The sequence below is a fragment of the Anoplolepis gracilipes genome, chromosome 16, assembly GCF_047496725.1.
Source record: "Anoplolepis gracilipes chromosome 16, ASM4749672v1, whole genome shotgun sequence".
NCBI classification, from domain to species: domain Eukaryota; kingdom Metazoa; phylum Arthropoda; class Insecta; order Hymenoptera; family Formicidae; genus Anoplolepis; species Anoplolepis gracilipes.
In genome coordinates this window covers 3505694-3529740 of record NC_132985.1, presented here as the reverse complement: position 1 = coordinate 3529740, position 24047 = coordinate 3505694, and the positions used below count along the sequence as shown (strand labels likewise).

Genomic DNA, 24047 nt, shown 5'->3' with positions numbered 1-24047 from the left:
GAAATCACGGTGTCCAATGAAACGTAGATAACATTCGCGCGCTCGCTTTTTTTTTTTCCAAAATTATGCAAACATGAGCAAAAGATTTTTTGAGTGTAATTTTTTTGCAAATTTTTATCACCGCTGCAAATATAAAAATATACTTGTATCTTTATTTATGATTTTAATATGTTAATCTTTCTTAGGAAGATATCTTAAAAGATTCTTTCTTCTCATCTTTCATTGATGTCAAATTAAATTATGACGTAAGTGAGAAATCATGTGAATTTTTCTTTTTTAAAAATGTGTCGAAATAAATTACTATTACTGAAATTTTTAATATGTCATCATTCTGCAGTTTATTAAAATTGTTTGGGATATCGATAAAATATAGGGAATATGAGGATTTTTTTTTCGAAATTTAATAATTAATAAATAATTTTAAATTCTGATTGTAATTATTATAAAGTTTATTGTCGCTATATAAATGCGTAATATATATTCAGATTGAATTATATATGCATTTACATGCTGCAAAATAATAAAAAAGAGAATTTTGAACGTATATTTTATTAATCCATGTTGTCAAACGCAACTAGTATAGCGTATGAAAGAATCAATTTATTTTACGTATTTTTTACTAAAAAATTTGCATCAATTGAAATTTCCCATTTCTGATGACAGCAGAATTCAATATGACTGTAACTGTAGTGACAAAATACAAATAATGCGTCTTTTTGAAATATGTAATTTTTATAAAATCTAAAAAAAACCTAGACTTTTTTTACTTTTCTTATTTTGCCAACATATATTTTTTATTCACTTCAATATTTCTTCGAGATATTATTCTGAACAGTTTCTAGCACTCTAGATTTCTAAAAATAGTTTTTCTCTCGAAATACTTGTTCAATAATCTTGATGAAACAGTAGTTTGCAGACTTTAAAATGTAAAACCGGCAAAGGGAAAAAGGAACGGAAAGCTACGTTAAATCAAACAAATATTATTCTAATGTGCTAATATTGTTTGACCACGTGCGAAATCCAAATCTATTTAATCCAAATCTTCGCCGATGGAAGAGATATCTGTCCGATTTTCTGGGATGAAGCGCGCAAACTTCCTTTAAATTTTTTCGCGCGCACACACACACACATACACACACACACACACACGCGCGTATACACAATAGTCTCTTATGGGAGTCAATAGATTTGCTTTTCCATTTAACTTAGCGACGCTAGACATAAACCGGGCTTTACATTGGCGTAAGGAAGAAGATTGCGAGCGCGAGTGTCAATAGCACCTACGCGCAAATACCCGGCGGACGAGAAAACATTTTCGGCAATGCCGCACTAGAGTTTGCGATGCTCACAGTCGAGAAAGCTCACCGGGTACCGTCCTCCACGGCAAACACGGATCCTCGTCCGTCAAGTACGCTATCCCGGGAGATAAGCTGGGAAATACGACACGCCGCGTTCTCGAGATATCGCGACTCAGCATGAAAAACTGATATATTATATATTTATTTATCTCTCTTTTTCTCTCTCTCTCTCTCTCTCTCTCTCTCTCTCTCTCTCTCTCTCTCTCTCTCTTTCTTGCTCCCCGCGCATCCGTGCGCAGTAATAAATTATGCATCTTGATAAGGTTACGGATGTCTCTTTCGCGTATGCAAACGTATACGAGAAACTACGTAATTGGACAATATGAATGCAAAAACGCACTCCCGACGTGGATTACACACGAAGCGTATTCGCGTCGAATAAAATTGTCGCCTCGTTATTGTACGCGGACATATAGAAGCGAAAAATCTCGTTCGCGCGCGCGTAAATCACCATCACTCGGTAAGATTTATTGCGCGAATGCATCTTCGAAATTTCCGTCAATATAAGTGACCACATATATGCATCTATTGCATCTAGCTGTCGCTCAAACTGTCGCGCCTTATTTTTAGTTAGATTTGGAAACGCGGCGCGATGTGTGTGCGTGTGTGTGTGTATCTGTCAATAAATAAACACAAATATAAAATATCTCCAAAAATATCTAATTTTATTATATAGTAATATATTTACATATAATATTGTATATATTATATAACATATGTATCTTTTTATTATCTCTTTATATATATATATATGTTACAGCCCTTAGACAGGAGAGAAAGTAGCCTTCGGAATTTTCCGGTAATACCGGAACTCAAATCTATTTTCTCCGTACAATGCGGTAAAATAGACCAAAAAAAGAGGAGAGAAATCGAAAAATCGTTGCTTTCAAAAGAGATTCGCACAGAACGAGATTCAATAAGCTCTGTCGGGCGTGCACGTAGTAGCGCGACAGGTTTGTGTAAAGGGGAAAAAGAAAGAGCCGCCGAACGACACGTGAGCAGAAGAGCGGCGGAAACTGGCAGAAAGAGGGTCGTTCACAGAAAGTCCCGAGCTCTCGCTTGAGATCGAACGGGACGATGCACGAGGAGAGGGGGGGGGGGTGAGAATAGGGAGAGCATAACGCGGTAATTAATATCGGTTTAACGGCAACTTGGAGGATGCAATAAGTTAATAAACGGAGCCGCGCGAAGTTTCGTGACCGCGATCGAGCATCGGGGCGGATCTGAGTGTGCCTTTAGCTACTTGTACACATACGTCTCTACTTGTATATAAAGTCCTCATATATAGAACACCTTATGTATAGACTTATATATATATATATAGAATCGTGACTTCCTCAGTTTAAGGATGTTCAGTGCCGTAACTACGACTTCACTTTACGAGAATTGTAATTTCGCGCTCTCTTTCTATCTCTGTATTAATATATGTATTTTTTGTTTTGTTTTTCGAAAATTAAAATTTCGATTATACCTCCTTGTTAATTTTATCCTATTTCTGAAATTATTAATTACAGATTATGCTTTCATGTTTTTTTTTTTTTTTTTTAATGTCTCTTATCGCTTTTCGAGGGGATGTAATTTTCCTAGATTGTCAACTAGTTACGACGCTATACAAGTTCTCAGAGAGCGTATACGCTGCAAGAAGCTGAAAGCAAGAGCTCACGCAGTAGGAATCTCCTTTCGAAGGTCTACCCCGCAGGCATGAGGCTTGTCTGCCTCGTGGGTTCTGCCAAACTATTGCTCGCACATCCTCTGTAGTCGATTCTCCTCCTCTTTGCCTCTCTCTTTATCTGTCCGTCTCTCTGTCGGCCCACTTATCTATCTTGCTATTTCTCCCTGCTACGATTAGTGCCGTCGTATTGATTGAGAATGCTTGCAGGAGATCTTGTACATCCTGTTAAACTCGCTTCTCAAGTCACTCTAGAACGGTGCACATATTTGCGTTAGTGTGTATTCAGGAAACATTTTCTATTTATTTATTAGATGTAAAATGTTGCATTGTTAATTATTATATATAATAAGAAATCATATACTAGAATGTGTGATTACGACTATACTTTGAAAAAAAATGTGATATTACATTTTCATCATTATTCAACTTTCGGAATTACATGTATTTTTTATTTAGAATACACGCGAAAGTAATACACGATAAACACAAATACACATTAAAAAAACATCTAAGCGATACTGCACAGATGGGTATGCAAAGGCGCGAACTGCAAGGAGAGAACAATCACAAAGCTTGTTGTACTGTCGACTCCGACGTGTCGCTAATAGGTAAACACACGTGCATAAACATACCCTTAGCCTTCGGTAGAAGATGTATATGCGCTTAGAACATACCTATATGCTTGAACCAGTTCAAATAAACTAAAATTACATCGACCTAACGCTAAATTCTCGCGGGAGTCTCGGATTAAAATCAATAATTAGATATTATACGCTTGTATAACATACATAAGTAAGTCGAAAAATAAATCCGAACATCACGAGAGTCTAAAAGCTTGTCGTAAAAATGTTTTAAAGACATTTTAATGCATTAATTATAAGTTATATAAAAAAAACCGTTGGCTTCTTTTTCCTTCTTTTTTTATATAATAAACATCTGCTTATAAAACATAAAATCTGGATATCTACGCAGTCACAAGAAACATTTCTAAAAATGTGGCACATTGCATGCGCATATTCATCATGCATATTTCATTCCCCTTGCAAAAATAATGAATACACGGAGTTTGCATTTGGAATTTGCAAACAATTTTTGTAAATATAATAAGCTTCTCACTAATAAAAATCATATCATAAATTTTTTCTTTAACATTAAATTATCTCGATTCTCGCTTGTTTTAAATTATTAATATATAAATATGATATATTTGACATTGTATAATATTGATTAACAGATTAATCAGATTATTCGTCAGCTATTTTAATTGAATGATGAAAAATTAATCCAATGATTATTTGCTAATAATTTATTAAACAAATTTAACTAATCACAAATTTCTTTCTCTCTCTCTCTCTGTTTCTTTACAGAAACGTCTTTTTATGAGTGAGATTTTAATCCTTCTTTCGACCCTCTTTCGTTTTATCTTAATCTACCCTCACTTTATTTTGATCACTTTTTCCGTTCGAAAGCATCCATTATATCCAGCTCTGCTGGTGACTTTGAATTAATGGCTCAACGTGTAATGTGTTTTGTGACAATGGTGCAATTAAATTTCGGTTAAAATAATAATTGTAAATATTGATAAAAATTATATACAAGTATCATCTGTTTTATTTATAAAAGATTAATATTTTAAATATATTAAAGAAATGGAAAATTATATAATTATATATGTAATGATTAAAAATAATTAAGAAGTTATCAAAGTCACTTATTAAAAGATTATTCTTTCACTGAGATAACTTGATCGCTTCATATTCATGCGATCCGATACAGGCAGTCTATACGACGATGTCAATGTTCGTCGATGATTAATACTCACGTATTGCAACGGGAATATTAACGACGAAGACATCGATCCTCTTTACATGCTTTGATGCATGACATATGACGGCACATGAAAAGGGAGCAAGAATCGATTTAATCGAGAACCGGCCATTCGATCGACACACGTGTGTTCGTGCGTGTGCGTATGTGTGTTCACATAATACCTCATGAAAGGACTGAGCCGGAAACCTACAATTAGTCACCTCAATTTCCGTTTCGTTTAATTATGTCAGTACGACAGACTGACATGTGTGGGCGAATGCAAAGAGAGACATTATTGAATGAATTCTAAATACCGCTATATAAAAGTCTATACAGCCTCGCAAAATTACAGATAATTTCGAATAATGAGAGTTTGAACCAAAAAAAAAGCCAGGATTAAATAAAAGCAGTCAGAAAATAATAATCATCTCTAATAAAATCTCTTTAAAATTTCATAATATTTTTCTTCTGTTAATTTTAAGAATGTTTGGAAATTTAAACGAAAAAAGTATAATTGTATCACGAGAAGGATATAATTTGCAAAAAAATGAATTTTTTAATGACACCTCATAATCGATCATTCTCACGAGAATAAGCTCGGGCGTATCTCTTTCGATTAATGATCCGGGAATTGCACGATCAAAATTCGTCTCCGAAACTCGGTGTAATCATTAAAAACGATCAAAGAAAGGACGACAAAACCTCGGTTACACAATGGCTTGTGCAGCTGGCGAGTTCTATATACCTATATATATACCGGGTGCGTCGGAATTTGTAGGAGGATTCGTCTACAGGAAATCGGAGAGAGGGAAAGCGATAACAAAACGTCTATTCACTGCGGTGGCTTCTGGGACAAGACTCTCTGAGAACGCTATCATCGAAATAGAGGATATCTCGAGTCGGTGGATGAAATGGACTCATGCCACGTTCATACTTGGACGCGGCAGGATCCACGTATCTGACATATACAGGATAAGGAGATCGTGGAACGCGAGAAACGTTTATAATAGTGTCAGAATCGAGCTTAAAGTCGATTCTATCTTAACAAAACTCTCATCAAGAACTATTGTTTATCGTAACTTCTCAATACTTTCGTACTTGCCTGACAAGTTTAAAATTAAATCTCCGTTAAAACAAGATGAAATCGATCGAAGAGATAAGATTTATTATACACTCTGGTTATATTTTCCTAGAATTTAATGGAGAGGAAAATATCGGATCTCTTTAATGTTTTATAACTAAATTTTCATTGAAATTTCTGTCGAAGAAGAACTGATTGTACACTTGTCGAAGGATGTGCATGTATGATTTCTGTATCTGACAATGTACCTCGTATCGACTGTGATAGTTGTACTTTGTGAAAAGAGATTTGGTTGAAAACGAATACTGTTTAATGCTTTCAAGTATGCTCTTCTTGAAGCTTTGACTTTTACACAAGAGAGCACCAGTGTTGGATTAAATCTCTATACCGATAATCGGCGCTTGCCCTCCTAATATATCGTGTAGGAAAATGCGAAAAACAGATTGTTGCGTTTTTATCGAACACACATTTCTTATTATCGAAAACTGCTTCTAATAATTTTAAGAATGTTTTTTGTGTACATTAGACATTTTCAAATAATAAAACAATGAGATAGACGTCTAAAAGGATTAAAATATCTTATATATATTTCCATTATAACATTCACTTTAGGCGTGGATGAAAGATAACAACTTTTATTTTAGTTCGGGATAAAAGATTAAGTTAAGAATAAGATTGAATTAAAATTTTGAAAGATAAACAAGTGAAAGGAGATTAACTGAAGATTACAGGGAAAGAATATGCTTTATCACAAGAAACAAGTTTTTTATAATACAATAGTTTTAAAGTTTAAATAGATGATAAATTTTCGCAAATCTGTGTAACTTTTTAATTTATAAATAAGTTTATATCCTTACATCTTGTAAATTGAAATCCTTGATAACTTTTAAATTTATGTCGAAAAGAATTAAAATATCTCGACGATGTTTTACTAAGGACAAAATCATTAAAGTCACGAGTATTATGAGATTCTTGTACCAAATGTGTGAAATAAGAAAAATATTATATTTAATAATAAATATGAATTGTTTAGTCGAAACATAATCTGTGATTCTTCAGCTTTCATTTTTCTCTTTTTACTTCTTACAAAATTAAGTTTGCATTGTTATTTATTTTCAAATACATTATTTTTTTACTAAATTACAAAAATTTTTATTGTGTACGTAAATAGAAATTAACAATCTTTTATATATATATATATATATATATATATATATATTTATATATATTTATATATTTGTATTGAATAATACAAGCATTAATTAAATTGGTGAAAATCGACTGAAATCTTTTCTCTCGTCAAAGATAGATATCATTTGTAAAATAAATATAATATTTTCTCTCTTTCATTTTCTCTACATTTTATTTTAATTTTATTAACTTATATTATTTAAAAATTAATTTATATCTAATTTTTTCACAAAAAAATATGAAGTAAAATACAAACGAATTTTTACTGGGCAAATCTTTCGTTCCGAGAAGAATCAAATATTTTGGAGCCATAGAACCAACATTATTATATTTAAGCTGAAAGTTTACCATCTGTATAGAGACTTCAATAGTAAATAGATTTCTTGGCAGTCTCAGTCTTGGCATTCAAGCTTTGTTGAAAGGAACAAAGAATACAAATATATATCGAATAACGCTCCCAAAATGGCATTCTTTGAATTCACTCTTTGAATAAATTCAACAGATCTGCTATTGTTGCTTGTATATTTTATTATTAGTATGTGTATAATTGTTCTTTTATTTAATTCTTTTATATAAATTTGCAAACAGGAATTACTAATTACAAATATATATTTTATATTAAAAACTATGAATGTATTTGTGTTATGTAATCAATAGTAAGATATTCATTAGTAATATCATTGCGTAAGAAATAATGAGTTGGATTTTCAGCTCGTTAATTCTCTATTGTCAACATTGCCTCGTCACAAGAAAATACTTTCCCTTCATGGCAGCAAATAGGCTCTACGCTTTCCAAACCAGTGAATACCCAAAAAGATAAATCACATGATTTCATGTACAGACCTACCTACAAACAAAAAACAGAAAATAGAGTAACAATAATTTATAATATTTTTATTACAAATATCAATACTTAAAAATCTAAAATCAATCAAATAATCGAAAAATAATGTAATTATATTTTATTTTTATTTGAAAAATAATATGTAATCTTTTTTTCCTTGTATTATATATGCGCGACAAAATTATATTTATTTTTTCATATTAGAGGAAGATAAACACTAATTAAAAGACAAGCATAACAAATATATATATTGTTTTTCTACTCCGAATTTTTAACTAGAAATAGCCTTATATTATTCATATACGTATATTAATGAAAAAATGAGATAATTGCTTACTTTCAGTTTTTCGATGTGCATGTTCAGTTTCTCACAAATTAGCATTGGTACTGTATCTCGAACGGTTTCAGCCTGAGCACAGAAATATCGATTTTGTTATTACTTCCTATATTATTTTTTTTTTTTTCATTTTCTGATTTATTTTCAATATTCTTGATAATAAAATATTATTTAAAATTTTCTATACATATATACATATAATTAAAAAATACGTAGTTGTGAAAAATAGAGATATGAAAAAGTACTATATAGGATAAAAATATGGAGCAAAAAAAATAATATAGGAATGTACTTACCAAGGCAATACATAATTTTTGACACTTCTCGAGACCTTCTTGATCGCAACTTACATTACGTGGAAGTGTGTGTTGTATTATCGGTTCTATTCTCGAAATAGCGGACACCGCGCAATTACAAGCGCCTTTCGTAACTTCTTCTTGCCTTGAAAAGTAGAATTTTTTTACAAACGTAACATTGCAGTCGAATTAATTGATTGCAAAATGAAAAATAAATAAAATCCATTGTACACTTTCAAAAAGTTTTATTGGATTTGCAAAAAAAACTTTTAATTTACCATTAATAATTTCCAAGAAGAAAGAGATAGATAATTTATGTTAAATCAATAACGTTGTAAAAAATTAACATTATTTCATTTTATTTTAATTCATTATCGAGATTAACAACTCTATTAGTAATAATACTAATTGACTCTACATTTAATTCTAATTAGTATTAATATATTTGACAGCTAATTTAATTTAACTCATTCTAAAATTGAGATTGGCTCTTTTATATAAGCACACAGACCGCGAATGTAAAAGTACTAAAATATTTTAAAAATTACGATCTTACATTGTTAAACACACGATTGTAATTACGGAGACGAAATACACCGTTTTTTTCATTGCACCTCAATTAAATCTTGTCACGTCACGAATAAATCTTTACCGCGATCACGGACGATCGAACGGAACGTACATATATATAGACCCGCGTAATCACCCCTATCCTCTCCTAAGTAAGTGCACGGAGCGGAATGCACGCGTAATCACGTGATACCATTGTTAACCGCGGCATCCTCTTCGCAACAGATTCGAATTTTACGTCAATATTCAACATTGCGTTCTCACAGTGATAATCACTGTCGCGCAATGTAACTCGAGAATTTGTCGAACGTGTATGCGTGATATATACGTGTCGTCTATGTAACGATACTATTGCTTTGGCAAAAAATGTACGCGAAATTCCCATTAACGCGAACGCTGTTAAACGAGCACACGTGGACGCATTGTTTTGACATTTTATCGATCCTGTGTGCTTGACTCTTTTGTGTATATCTTTTTAAAATTCCATTTATTTATACCTTCAAAGCTTAGTTCCCGAAAAATTCCCTCCATCAAAAAGTTTATAATTTTAATTTTTTGGAAGTTATAAATAAACGGAAATTGTTTTGTCACGTTTTAAAGAACAAAATTTACTTCAAGACGATCAAAAAATCTCTATCATACACACACACACACACACACACACACACACAAAATATAAAGTATATAAAGTATATATATGTATAGATTAATATTTATTACATAATATACATATATTTTTAATAAACTTTATTTAAAAAACTTTTAATATGTACATATAATTAAGTTTGCTAATCTTGTAAGAGAACATCAATGTTGCTATATTGATGAAAAATATTGTAACTTGAGCTCAGAATTCTATAACTTTTCACAAAACTGTAATAATTTTCTTCCCATCAGGTCAAATAAAATTGAGAGAAAGAATTATATATTTAAATTAGTATAGATACAAGGGCGTCCGCAAAGGAGGTCAACGGGGGTATTGGAAAATGAAAACAAAAAAAAAATAAATAAAATAGGGCATAACTATAAATTTTAATTCCAATAGCATTTTATATTTTCAATGCCTACGTTCCTTATTTAACATAAAAAAGAACCATGTCAGTGTCATGCCCCCTTGTAAAAAATCCTGCAGACGCCCTTGTAGATACGTATAAAAACTTTAAATTTTTTCAAAGCGATGTGCATTCTTTATGAGATTTTATCGATTTCAGGCGATGTGAGGCTACAGAATATATTTATCTAAAAATGCAATGTTGTAACACACTTTCGATGCTGTCAGTGACGGCGCGAGGCGCGATCAGTGCAGTGACACAACCCAGTCATGTGACAAGGAGTGTCTGACGATGCACTGTCTATTTCCACTCCTCGCCTGACACCGACATGGCGTCTATAACAAAAGGTTCGGCAATTAACCTGTATGATCATAAGTACATACGTATAACTCTATAAATACAAGAACGAACATTTTTATCGTTTAAATGTTATCATAACCATTGTATCATACGCGATCACGTTTTCGTAGACACGGGCGAAATCTGGAGCCGGTTATTCGATCATCGTCCGTTCGTCCAAGGAGAGATCACATTCTTCTTGCGAGAGTTTCAGGTAAGCCTCGATTGCGAGTCTCAACACCAAGCAATATTATCTTGATTATAACGATAAGATTGAGATGACGATAAGACTCTAAGTCGGATTTAATTAAAAGATTTTTTATCAAGATATGAATATAGATACGTGAACATAACCTATGACTAAAGTTGACATTTAAGTGACATTTAAAAGATATTTGTAAATAAGGATGTTAACTATAATTTCTATTGTCCGCAGTCGATTTAATACGCTTTTTAAACTTCTTTTTTTAATTATTAATTATCAATTTTTATGTAAATTTTTCTACATATTACGAAAATGGATAATGATGATTTCATATGTATTTTTTACAAGTATTTTATACATGTACAATTTAATTCAAATTCATGTTTAATTTAAAAGTATTACATTGTGTAATAGATTATTGAAACTGCTAGGTCTAGATAATTGTATTTATTTTAGGAAAAAAGGTCCGATAGAGAAGTGGAACGTCTTTTTAAAATTCTTGAATATTCAACAGAATTGAAAGAAAGTCAGTTGGATCGCACTGAACAACTTGGAGATTGTCATTTACCCAGTCTTAAAGCGAATGTGGATGTTGCACTGAGTATGTGTAGCCGTGTTTTACAAAGAGAAGAAAATTTTGATAGTGTATGTGTATTAAATAGATTATGTTGCTTATAGTTTAAATTGATATTTTCAAAATATTGTAAGACAAAATTGAATTTATATGAATACTTGGATGTTACAGGACATTGTTTTGAATGAAAACAGATTAGCCCGAAAAAAGGAATGGGAGAAATTCATAAATGATATGAGTGATAAATGTCAAAGAGTAGATCAAACTTTACAAGAAAAAGAAAACGAGATACAGGAATTCTATGTTGATTTGGAAAAAAAGTTACACATTACGCCATAAGATAACGCATCAATTTTTAATCTACATATTGCCTTCTAGTGCTTTAATAATTTAATAAAGACCTAATCTATGTCAGTTATTAAGAAAAAATAGTTACATAAAAATTCATATAAATATGCCTTTAGAATCGATTGCAGATCCCATTATAACAATAAAACCTTCTATAAAAATGATAGATTTTATCTTGAATAATGTGAAAGATAAATATATAAATGATGCACCAGATGGTATCACATTTTTAACCAAATCTAAAAAATCTAAAAAAGAAAAGATTGCAAATACTATATTAAAAATTGAAGATCTTAGATGGTTAAATAAATATTTACAAAAATATAGAAAGACTGCGACCAAAATGATTTACTTGCATGAACTTTTCGATGATTCTGATGTGATATTGCCAACGCCAAAGGAGACGCCTAGAAATCCAGAATTAGAGGCTAGAATACAGAAATTAAAGGCGCAACAAAACAATAGGGAATATCAAACAATGACGAAAAGCATTGACTCCATGCGGAAATTTCTACCGGAAGATAGCATTTCATATCAAAGTAAACAAAATACTATTTTATATAATATTCTTAATCATTAATTATGTGCTAATAAAATTTAATGTGTCTCTTTCTAATATTATTTTGCAGTGAAGCAGATAAATAAACAATTGATCGCTGTTGCACAATTTATATTTTCTGTGATAGCTGGCTTTGCTTTTGGATTCATTGGGATAGAGCTTATAATTGGAAACCTAGACTTTGGATTTAGATTACTCTTAGGTATAATTTGTGCATTGATTGTAGCATTAGCAGAGATCTATTTTTTAGCTGTGAAATTAAGCGAAAGCGATTTTGATATCGCATCTAGATCGAAAAAGTTGCATCAGGACTAGTATTCAAACTGTATCTGTCTATTTGATTATTTTGAACATATGTATTATAATATTATAACAAATATAGATATATAGTCATTTAGTACTTATTAACTAACATAACGTACTAAATAGCTTAACTAACTTTGTATTGTTCAAAAATTTTAAGAACATATGCTACATCAATTGTTATATAAAGTACAAAAAGTACTAAAGACCCCAAATAAAACAAGATATATGTAAGGATATCTGCAATTTATTTTTATTATATAAAAAAAGTACAATTTTGTACATACATTGATGTACACAATTATAAATAAATATCTTGATATTATAATTTTTAATATAATATAGAAATTAATTGTATGATTAATAATATTAAATGAATGTGTGATATCAGTGAATGTCACATGAGATATATACAAAAATATAAATGAAGGCAATACATTTGAATATGCTTATTATAAAATAGTTGATTCACATTTATCATCAGTTGCAGACATATAAAAATATCTTTTCTTTTAAAACAATCTTTCATAGCCTTTTAAGCCATTTTGAGTTATTATTTCATTTGTCTTGTATTTCTATTGATATAGATACACAATAAATCTTGATATTAATAGATCTCATACAGAAATAACTTTATAAAAAACAATCCATAAATTTGTTAGATAATCACAGAGTTTATCTGCTGAATATAAAGAGATCAATGATACTCATCTCTTGTTGTCTTCGCTATCACTTTTTACACTGCATTCACTATCCGAATGACAAGCACCATTCTCTTTAGTTTCACTTTCTCGCTCACTGCCTGATGTATTCCCATTCTCTGCTTTCGTTTCATCACTGTCCGAGCAGGAATCTGAATCCGAATCACTATCGCTGTCCGAGTCTGAGCTGCTTTCGGAGGAACTACTGTGAGACGTGTCCTTAGCTGCCATCATTTCCTTGAATTGTCTGACCGTAATTTTTCTGGGCATTATCTCTCTGAGAAATTCCAACGTATCATTAGTCTGTACCACTTCTGCCAAGTGTTTGTAATCCAAAGAGGATCCCTTGTTGCTCTGCATGTGTGCCTCCTCTGTCAGATAATGTATGAAGAGTTCCTATAAAATAAAACCGAGACAATACTGAGATACTAATAAAATAGTGAAAATCTAATTAGTAAATTATAACACGTTTTATCGTCGAATTCCTATCAAATTCGTTTATCGCAATACGATTATAAATAAATGTATCCTTAACCTCTGGTCTATATATTTTATTCTTACCGTAGCTTTTGTAACCAAGTACAATCCATCCTGTCCAACAGTATCAACATAAGGAGAACTCTTCATAATTGTTTTTACCCTTGAAATTGGTAAGCGTAATTCTTTCATTTTCGCAGAGGAAGCTTGTGTACTCATTATGTGTATATTCGATAAAAAAGGTGTCGAGCAAATAAAATTAAACACGATGTCGCAAAAAGAACGTTGACGATAATATAAATCATAGACACAATTTAAAGTTTTACAATTAGTTCGTTGATGCTCATTGATCTTGGGAGGCGTTGCTGTCAGTTGTAAAACAGCCATAGATCAAGAAACTATGATGAAGCTCTACGAAACGAAAATTTAGCTATTGCAGATACGCCTAAGGAACCAATCAACCTTTATCTTTTCTGGTAAAACTTAGCGGATGATGATTGGCTATTGCTTAATATTCACTAGATTAAGATTACTAGATTTTCTTAAACAGGTGCACCGTCTAAATTTTCATACACTATTTTATTTTATATTTCATATCAATAAATATTTTATATATATATATATATATAATATATATATATAATATATATATATATATATATAACAGTATTTCTCTTGTAAATAAATTTATTCGTAAAATTTACCTTCTCTTATGCAAATTGTATTTGAAACATTGCATTTAACAGTTTCCTAATATAAATACATAAAGAAAATGTTTTAATATAAATATTAAAAATTTTATCGTACTGGATCTAGTCAGGATATTTTAATGTTAATGCAAAAGATGGATTTAATAAAAATTTGACACACATCACAGTTATGTCACAAAACGTATTTATAAAGCCCGATAACGATAGAATTCCATAACTAAGTAACTGACATTGATACCAGCGCATAATGTAGTAATATATATTAACAATATTATCGGTAGTGTGGATAATATTAGATGAGTTTTATGAAGTATTTCAATATCTGAAATGTGAGAACAATAAATGTATGTAACAATAAGAGAACAAAAATCAAATTAGATTATCCAAAGTAAAACAAAAACTTGACACTTTTAGTGTATGTACTTACTTGCATAACCGAGAAATGTAATATAAATATAATAACTGACAGCTATAAACCAAAAAGTGTTCCCAACTAATCGCGCCGAAAATGTATCATTGTTTATCAAAGCTGCAAAAGAGAAATCAAATCTGTTAAATATTATTTGATATAACAGAAAAGAAAGATGACATACATAGGATCTCATACCATTGTATAGAAATAATTGTAAGATATGAAGTATAATTAAAGGAGGAAATACTGCATTTAAATGGATATCAAATGCATAGCCCCATTCAACATCTTGTGTTCTGTCTATCCTGAGATACCGATTGGTTATAAACCTTATGAAAAAAGAAAATATGAAACTGTTAGACAAAAAAAAAATCTAGAAAAACAATATAATAAAAGATCTGAAGATATTGAATATACTTACCAAAATATTGTTGCTATTAATAATCCTGCAGCTATGTAATCAATGAATACCATGTAAAATAACAACTTTACAAATTGGAAGAATCTTAAGCTTAATACTATAGCAAAACCAATAGTTGATACACAGAGACAGCATGTAACCAGCACTAAAAATGCAGGATCGTCTCTTGCAAATTGTGATTTTGTTTCTGCAAAAAAAAAAAAAATAGTATAAGAGACAACTCACTGATCTGTTTTGTAGCATATTATTAAATGGTAACGTACGTTTTCTGTTTTGGAAGTTTCTGTATACTTTCTGCGGTGCTACAAACAGAAATATCATTTGCCAGACAGCAAACTCGAAGTCCATTTGTTCGAATTTTAATAGTTTTCTCAAATACTTGTAACATTTTGTTGCAGCACCCATACAATTATGCCTAAAATATGATAATTGGTTTTTTATCATAAAAAGATATTCAAGCAAAAAAATAATACACATTCAAGTGACACAATATACCTGTAAACGATTGGCATTGGCAATGAAGATGAGAATTCTGTCGGCACAGGCGAGTGACATCGACTCGCCGGTGGCGAAGTAGAATACTTCATTTCTATTTCTTTTATACGCAAAATTTCTTTAGCTCTCTTAACGTCTCATATATACAATTATATTTTGAAGTATTCAGCTACTTAAACGCACTCGTAACACATTCGTCATTCGAGTTCTAGAACTTCTAGATCATTCTAGGTTACGTTCAGCGTGTTATGACAAGCTTGAAAATCTCATCGTGCACTAACGCCCTCGCGGCAAAATTGTGACCGTAAAAAGTCAAATCGGATCGGATGGTTGATGAGAAATATCAGAGAGAAACCTGAGAGGCGCCATGCCCATGTCCCAAGTTTTTCTTGGGGCGTTTTTTCTCCGCGTACAGTGGCGTCAACTAGATCCATTTTATACCCGGCGGAACTACATGGCTGGATTCATTTCTCAATACTATGGTAAAATGACCGATTGGTTTGTGTCCGTGCTAGATCCACAATCGTGGATCTCAAAAGATATATGAAACATTATGCATTTATATTAGTATGTTTTATGATATATTATTAATTGCGCGCAGTCTTTTTCACTTTAATATATATATATTTATTTATATATATTTTAAATTAGAAATTATATTTTATTTACTGTACCGCGGAGAAAAAGCGTCTCTCATCAAGTTTCTCTCTGATATAAATATGTATGAAATACCACTGTCGTATCCGAATCAAGTTGCTCTTTAAACAAAATTAATTTTAAAAATGTTTGTTCCTTATTTAATTTTATAATTTATTTTAAAAATAGTTTAATTTTATATATACCTTAAACACTGTATATTTCTATAATCTAAATACATCATAAAAATAACTTATATAATTATCAAGAAAAATAATTTATTAATTTGTTAATATCTATCTTTAAATCATTGAATGTATTTTCAAATGATGATGTAATCATTATATGCATAGAAAAGTAAAGCAATTACAAAGGTAACTATTGCAATTTTCTATGTCAAATAAAAGATAAGCTTTCCCATGCATACGTTTTATATGACTGATATACTGTATCAATTTGGATAGGCCTATAAAGAACACAATATGTGTTGTGTTTTATGCACATTGTGTATTACTACTTGAAAATACTATTAAAAAAACTCGGATTAAAATATTTTTACAGTTCTTTAGAAGTATATTTAATTATATTAACATTACTGTTATTATTAATATTATAATTATTATTACTCAACTATTAAAAACACATACTTTCTCTGTCCTCATGTTAAAAGATATAAAGTAGAATATAATACACATTTAGCGAATTAAAGAAAAATGCTCTTATAAAATAGAAGCGTTTTCAATCCTGTAATATGTATTTGTGCTGTAAGCACGCAAAGAATATATATTTTATGTTTTGAAACAAAGTAAAAAGGTTCTGTCAGTTCAGTAAATAATTATGCATATGATCAGAGATGAGAGTTCATATTCTTGCAATATATCCAAACAAAAACGCCAGCTGTTAATTCGCCTCAGCAGGGCTCTGCCAATAATGCGCTTGCATAGATAATCGTTGATTGTTACTTGGTTTGAGAGGCGTTATACAGCGAGCAGCATCCGGAAATCGCTCGTGATAACGTTCTAATCTCAGGTACTTCACAGTTACTAATTTACCTAGAAAAAAAGAGAAAAAAAAATTCATTAGAAACATGACATTGCAGTGTATTAAGACATGATATCTGACACAAGTCTGCATTAAAATTGATATTACAAACTGTATATAACATTTCAATTATTTTATTAAATATTAGATATATTTATATGTGCTACTTTTTAACACTTTATATTAATATTAATACTCCATATATCTTTGTAAAAATACTACAACATTATTTCTAAATTATTGCAAATAATACCAACAGTATGAATAGTAGATGAAAATTTTATACGATATTTTACATATAATACTTATATCTTATGACATACCATCAAACCAGCATCCATGTAACGCTCTGTAAGCTTCACCGGCGTCTTTTTGCGACATACATTTCATATAAACGCAACCCTCACGGCTACCGATATCTACGCGAATATGGAGTATCTTTACGCCCTCGCCGCATTTTTCCAAAATAGCATCCTGCACTCTAGTTTCCCAATCATCTTCGGTTTCGCTATCATAAAAAAGAATAGTTCAAGTTATTCATATTATCAATCTCTCTTAGATATACACATATATATTATTATAACTTACATATCTGGATCAAACATATGTCTGATTTTCAGGCAAGGTGTTGGTGAACAAGTCAAACTGTTAACTGATCCCTCCATTGTTTCAAATGCTTGTCCTTGCCAAACTTTTGGCTTTTTACCCGAGATCACGCTCTGTACGGGAGATTTATTTAAAGTATTATTCGGCAACCATCTCCATACATGGAATTCTTCTCCTGCCACTTGTTGTACTTCTCGTCGAATTCTGGAGATCAAAATTATATCCCGTTGTGTTTCTGTATTTCTTTCAAACATAAATGAACGTAATACAAAACAAAAAGTGACAGAATTCTTTTACCTAGATTCATTTTCATCTAAAAATTTCACTGCCTTCTCCCAGAGACTTGTCATCCTTTTGCGATCTTTTGGTGGAATAAGATTGTCTCGCACATGATTTATAGCGAGAAAACTTTCCTGCGCGCCACCGGGTTGCGCGGACGCATTTTGATGATGCGTCTCAACGATACTTATGATTTCACTAACAAGCTTAAATACTTCTCTTTCTGTACATTTCTTATATTTTTGATACCAAAGGTACGATTTATAAATCCCAATACCTGTTAATAAAACTGAAAATACATAGCCACTATTACAAATCTTTTATTGCATATATTTCTATATAGAATACATCTTGGAAACAAATGTTATTTTGCGAAGTTTTGTAAAACATTTAAGCACTTCTTTTCTTTTTCATTTATTTATATGCATCATGCATTTAATCATTATATGTCTAAATATTAATAAATTACATATTAATAGACACTATGTGATGTGTGACACTATATGATGATTGTAATTAAAGAAAGAAATGCTTTGTCACAGATAATATCAATTTGATATATGAAAAATAAAATTATATCAGCAAAACAAAATTGTTTTAAGATGCAATTACTTTACTTTAAAGTATAACATACATATCATGACACAAATAATCATAGTAATATTAATATACAAATGCATCATATTAAGCATAATCAAATCATGCACATAAGAAACTTATAACAAAATTTAATAAGTTTCTTCAAATAAACAGTCTGTTAGAACTTTACCAATTGCCACTATAAGGAGAGAAGAAAAGATGGTAAAAAGCTTGTTCTTAACAAGGCATTGCATTGGCAGCTCAGGATTTAGAATTGTCATTCCAAGTTTTTCATTATGACGAGCGAACAATATTTCCTCCTGCAACAATTACACAAATGTGTTAATATAATTAATATGAGCACATAGATTGACATATTACATACTTACCAAAGCATCTAATACTTTGAAAGTTTCTCCGTCATCGTTATTTATATCGATAATTGAAATACCCCATTTAGGATTCTTAAAAATTAAAACCTGTGCACTATGCAGATCATCTTTCACCTCGAGACTCGTCTGAAAACAAAATAGATTACGACATAACATAATGATAATATTATGCCATTTGAACGGTTACTTTTAATACTCAACTTACCACTTTCTCACTCATAAACATCTCTATAATATCCTTATCAATTAAGTATGGTTTCTCATTTGAATTCTCGCATATTTTAGATATTGCCTTTTTCATTAAAATGGGATGCAGACGTCTTATAAGTTGTAACACAGACTCTATGTTTTGCTTCAATACACAATTCACTCCAGGTTGTTTAAGATTCACAGACTCAAAACATTGTGGTATGGTGTTATCTATAAATACAGGAATATATAACATTATAAATTAAAATCATTAATGTATACCATGTTACATATATATATATATATAAAATCCATTTGTTTCAAGTGACAAATTGCTTTTCAAATATTATAATCAAGAAATATAGGTATTTTTTGCAAGTAATAAAGCTTTTAATAAAAGATAACTATAATCCTTTATGTTAAAATTGACTTAAAAGAGAACTCTCATTCTAACTGCTTTATGTTCGAAACCATTTCTTTTCTCTTTTTTCTGAATATAATAGAAATAAATTAACTAGATGTGATAAGTTGTATTTATTAATTGATTACTATATAAGATTAGAGAAAAAAAAACTTGAATACTTAGGTAAATGATTGAAAATTTTCACTAGTTCTGCAGAACATACAAACTAATACAAAACAAAAATTCAATAAATGTAGCAAAACTAAATTAATCACATCTTTTGACAGAATAATAAAGGATTTTGTTTTGAAATCAGTTTTACAAAAAACTACACAATATAAACTAGACAATCTTTTACTAAAATTAACATTTCTCAAAATTTTCAATAAATTATATTTTTTCATGTTATATATCATATAATACATCATATATATATATATATATATATATATATATATATATATATATATTGGTATATATGCATGAACATACATTATATTAAGAATTAAATTAAAAATATACATCCGCAAGTAGTTGAAATTATTGGAACAGATACAATACATAGAGAAAAAAGGGAAAAGGAAATAAAATATCCAAATTAATTCAAGAAGTATGTGATATATATATTTATTATACATGAATATATAGAGAAAGAAAAATACATATTTAAAAACTCTTTTTGCACATCTAACTTGAAGCCTTTCGATAATTATTTTAATTTTATAAAAATAGTAATGAAAGATTGAACGTTAGCAATAATAGAGAAATATACAACAATTTTCGACTTTTATTATTATGTCTACGTTATGACTTTATTATTAAGACTAATATTTATTAATTTAAAAAAAGCATATATATTGTGCGCTTTGCGCTCCATTATCTATGAGAAGCAAACGTATAAATCTCTCGTAAAATTTTTTTAAGTATATTTTTTTAAAACTCTGCATACCTACCCGTTGAGATCGATGGAATGGTCTCGGGTTTCCCATCTCGATTACCAAGTCCCAGATATATTATTGCAAGGACTACAAAAAATAGGCCAAGTACTGCCACAAGGCCCATTGATACCATGTTCTGATTGTTTCGTACATCCTCCCTTGTATTTGTCGTCGATGGTTTGTAAGTCGCTCTACTAATTATATCCCGGACTCTATCGGCTGATGATCCGCTGTGTCTCGAACTAAATAACGTTTGTCTACATTAAATACATATAATAATTCAAATGAAATAATCATTTATGCATATACCTTGACGTCTGACTCGATGGCGAATACATGGTCCTTAAGGATGAAAAATGACCATTTGAATCCCTTTCCTTTACCTCTGGTAGACCGGACGACAAAGTGTGTCGTAATGTAGGATCTAAATATACAATTATTAAAGAAAATTTTAAGAAATAAAATAAAAAATATTAATGATACAAATGATTTTATACTAATATAATATATAATACACAATTACTAAAATTCCCCCATATTTCAAACCAAACAACTATATATTGTCAAGTAACTGACTTGATCAGAAATATAGGCTTTTTGCAAATTTAAGTGCCAGAAAAAAGGTACATGATAAAATTATATTTTTCTTTTATTGTAACAATAAAAAATTTAATAAAATCTTAATTTTAAGTTTAGTTGCAAAGATGTTTAAAAGTTATCTGATAATGACTTTTGACATATTCCCTAAAGACAAATTAAATTAATTACTAAAGTCATGATTATAAAAATATCTAGTGGCTCTAAAATTTTCTTGTATATAATTAGTCAATAATAAGTTAAATAATATCTGATTTGAAATAAATGAAATTAAAATTTGTTACAAAGATACCTTCCCCTCACACATTACATAATTTAAAATTCTTTTCTTTTTAATTAAGTTTTAAATGCATAATTTTTACATTTTTTATTTGAGACAGATACTTAATAAAGTATATTGTGTATGTATGTATATATATATATATATATATATATATATATATATATATATATATTAGATTTTATATCATGTATAGAAAAAAATGTGCTTACTTTTTAAATTCGGCAATGGTGACGGTGTATTTATCAACGATCGTGAACTAAGTCTTCTTGTAAACTCTGATAAAAATGGAGTTTCATAGTTTGCAAGAAGGTCTCTTTGATTTGTAGTGTCCCTCCCGCTCACATGTTCATTTGTAAATGGAATTGAGGAGACACTAGGTTTTAAAGGAGAAACATTGTACTTCATATCCTTTGCCACGTGGACAGGTCTGGTTTTTGATGTTTGATCATAATCAAACGTTCCACGATCGTGTACTCGAGGATCGGGTAATCTGCTACTCGGACTGGACAGGTACTTATCGTATGAACGTGTATAAGTGCTTCCAGTATCTTCCACTACATCTGAATCTGATCCAGTTTCTAAACCATCAGACACATAGGACGATCTTTGTGTCTTGATGAATTTGTTGTGCGTTGTTTTTGTCACACGAGTCGTAGAAGACACATTCGAGTTGTCGAAATCCGATGTATTGGGATCCTTGAAGTCTGAATGAGGTGGCGATAGATTCTCTTTAACTGGATTCTTTATTACGCTCGTAGCATCAGAAGGAATAATTGAAGGTGGAGGCATAGGATTTGCTAGCGTTTGCCGACGCAAATTTGAACTCTTTTTCTTCTTAGCAACATTAGTGTTTGTGTCGTCGTCTGTGTCATCGCTGCTGTATCTAATACACAGATGAAGAAAATATTGGATAAAGATGCATACAAATATAAAATATACATGTGTATTTAAATTTTGTTATCTAATTGAAAATAAAACAAATTTCCAGACTAGAGTCCATCTTATATCAACATTGTTGAAATTCTCTTTAGAAAATGCTTTTATCTTAAATACTATCTGCTTCAAAAACATAATTTCAAGAAAATTAAATTAAATAATGACTGGTGCAAAAAGGAAAAATTATCATATTTCAAATACAAAATAAAACACAAGTATTGTGTTGTTTCATATATTTTGTTTATCTTTTTCTTTTCTTTTATTAAGACCTATTATATTATCTGATGCTATAGATACATGAGAAGAAAATCATGTTTCATCCACTATAATAAACAAAAAAATTACATTATCGCTAGTGCTAATATATGCGAAATTTAAACTCGACGAAATTGTATCTGACTTCTTTGCTTCAACTCGTCTCTCTTTTTTCTCTCTCTCTCTCTCTCTCTCTCTTCCACAAATGCCAAATACATACTCGTGTCAAGCGCGAAAAGTATATAAATACACAAATATGACATGGCTAAGAGAAAAGCCTGTTTTCTCAGGTATCTGAGGGAAAACGCTCACCTCGCGGCCAAGGAATGCCGAGGCCCTCCTCCGCCGCCACCGCTGTTGCCGCCGCGGATCTCGATGAGGTTCTTCAATTTCTTAACGAGTATCTTGCGGGTCGTCTGCGTCACCGGTCCCACCGGGTAACCGTATTCCATCAGCTTCGTCCGCAACTCGGAGTCGCTCAGCGTATCCACCGACATTTTGCTCCTCACTTGTGAGTGTAATCGCGTTCCCTACTACAAAACAAGCCCGGCTTGTGGCGGCTCGACCGTGATCACAACGTGCGAACAGGCAGGCTCCAGTCAGACGCCTGTTTTCGTTTTCTCCTTTATTTCGATCGATGATCAATCCCGCCTGCCCTTCGATGACGCTCCCGTACCGCGCACGTGGACGATGATTATCCCGCGAGATTAACGTACAACAGGAACTAATAACTCGACCGTGTGACTTGGAACAGCTCTTCGAGAACCAGCTCCCGGTCGTCTCTTCCCATGCACCCCGATTACGCGGCTACTTTCCGCTAAACAATTCGACTCACTCGGTAACTGAAAAAAAATGGCGCAATTTTCTAACGGTCGAGATCGCGCGCATACAAGATACGCGCCTTGTGCGTATCTCTCGACATCGGCGCGGAATCACAGGTCCAAAGTCGCTCCTCCAATCATTGCCGGTTGCAAGCGATCGGATTGGTTGATCGAATGGCGGTAACTTTCGAAACGAGACAAATTATTAAATCTAGAATAATTAATAAATATAATAATCTTAATAATAGATGTCAGTTAAGTGTACATTTAATGCTTAGAAATTGTGGAATCTAATAAACTTAATAAAATTATACGATTAATTAACGTTTGGAATAAAA

General features: G+C 31.0%; 6 protein-coding genes across 7 annotated transcripts in view; 2 read left to right on the top strand and 4 right to left on the bottom strand.

Annotated features, from left to right (window-relative positions):
- The window catches only part of Muted (biogenesis of lysosome-related organelles complex 1 subunit 5), a 50349-nt gene extending 38682 nt beyond the window's left edge, over positions 1–11667 (top strand). Inside the window, exons 2-5 of the mRNA XM_072908216.1 lie at positions 10370–10557; positions 10681–10763; positions 11211–11399; positions 11500–11667. Of these exons, the coding sequence (XP_072764317.1) occupies positions 10539–10557; positions 10681–10763; positions 11211–11399; positions 11500–11667 (459 nt within the window). The 5' untranslated portion in view covers positions 10370–10538. The remainder of the gene's footprint in view (positions 1–10369; positions 10558–10680; positions 10764–11210; positions 11400–11499) is intronic.
- Positions 7805–9555, bottom strand: LOC140674672 (uncharacterized). Its single transcript, XM_072908395.1, has 4 exons — positions 9145–9555; positions 8589–8733; positions 8293–8364; positions 7805–7958 (listed from the first exon to the last, which is right to left on the bottom strand). The coding sequence occupies exons 1-4, from the start codon at positions 9195–9197 to the stop codon at positions 7827–7829; spliced, it is 402 nt and encodes a 133-aa protein (XP_072764496.1). The 5' UTR covers positions 9198–9555; the 3' UTR covers positions 7805–7826.
- Positions 11668–11782: 115 nt separating the features above from the next.
- LOC140674570 (transmembrane protein 199) lies at positions 11783–12785 on the top strand. The gene is made up of 2 exons (XM_072908208.1): positions 11783–12215; positions 12306–12785. Exons 1-2 carry the CDS (start codon positions 11783–11785, stop codon positions 12548–12550), a joined length of 678 nt encoding a protein of 225 aa, XP_072764309.1. The 3' UTR covers positions 12551–12785.
- Chrac-16 (uncharacterized) lies at positions 12768–14225 on the bottom strand. Its single transcript, XM_072908204.1, has 2 exons — positions 13801–14225; positions 12768–13635 (listed from the first exon to the last, which is right to left on the bottom strand). The coding sequence occupies exons 1-2, from the start codon at positions 14101–14103 to the stop codon at positions 13246–13248; spliced, it is 693 nt and encodes a 230-aa protein (XP_072764305.1). The 5' UTR covers positions 14104–14225; the 3' UTR covers positions 12768–13245.
- A 367-nt stretch (positions 14226–14592) lies between these two features.
- Unc50 (Unc50 RNA binding protein) lies at positions 14593–16117 on the bottom strand. Its single transcript, XM_072908203.1, has 6 exons — positions 15755–16117; positions 15523–15674; positions 15260–15446; positions 15034–15167; positions 14854–14955; positions 14593–14748 (listed from the first exon to the last, which is right to left on the bottom strand). Exons 1-6 carry the CDS (start codon positions 15844–15846, stop codon positions 14612–14614), a joined length of 804 nt encoding a protein of 267 aa, XP_072764304.1. The 5' UTR covers positions 15847–16117; the 3' UTR covers positions 14593–14611.
- Positions 16118–16785: 668 nt separating this feature from the next.
- Man1 (LEM domain-containing inner nuclear membrane protein MAN1) lies at positions 16786–23775 on the bottom strand. Of its 2 annotated transcripts, none has more exons than XM_072908180.1 (11): positions 23201–23775; positions 21907–22580; positions 21127–21241; positions 20833–21074; positions 19493–19707; positions 19285–19413; positions 19086–19215; positions 18335–18605; positions 18020–18241; positions 17755–17939; positions 16786–17442 (listed from the first exon to the last, which is right to left on the bottom strand). In XM_072908180.1, exons 1-11 carry the CDS (start codon positions 23383–23385, stop codon positions 17291–17293), a joined length of 2520 nt encoding a protein of 839 aa, XP_072764281.1. In that variant the 5' UTR covers positions 23386–23775; the 3' UTR covers positions 16786–17290. The 2 variants fall into 2 exon arrangements, with proteins under 2 accessions (XP_072764281.1, XP_072764282.1); XM_072908181.1 differs by having other exon boundaries at positions 16791–17442; positions 20833–21059; positions 23201–23771.
- Between the last annotated feature and the right edge of the window lie 272 nt (positions 23776–24047).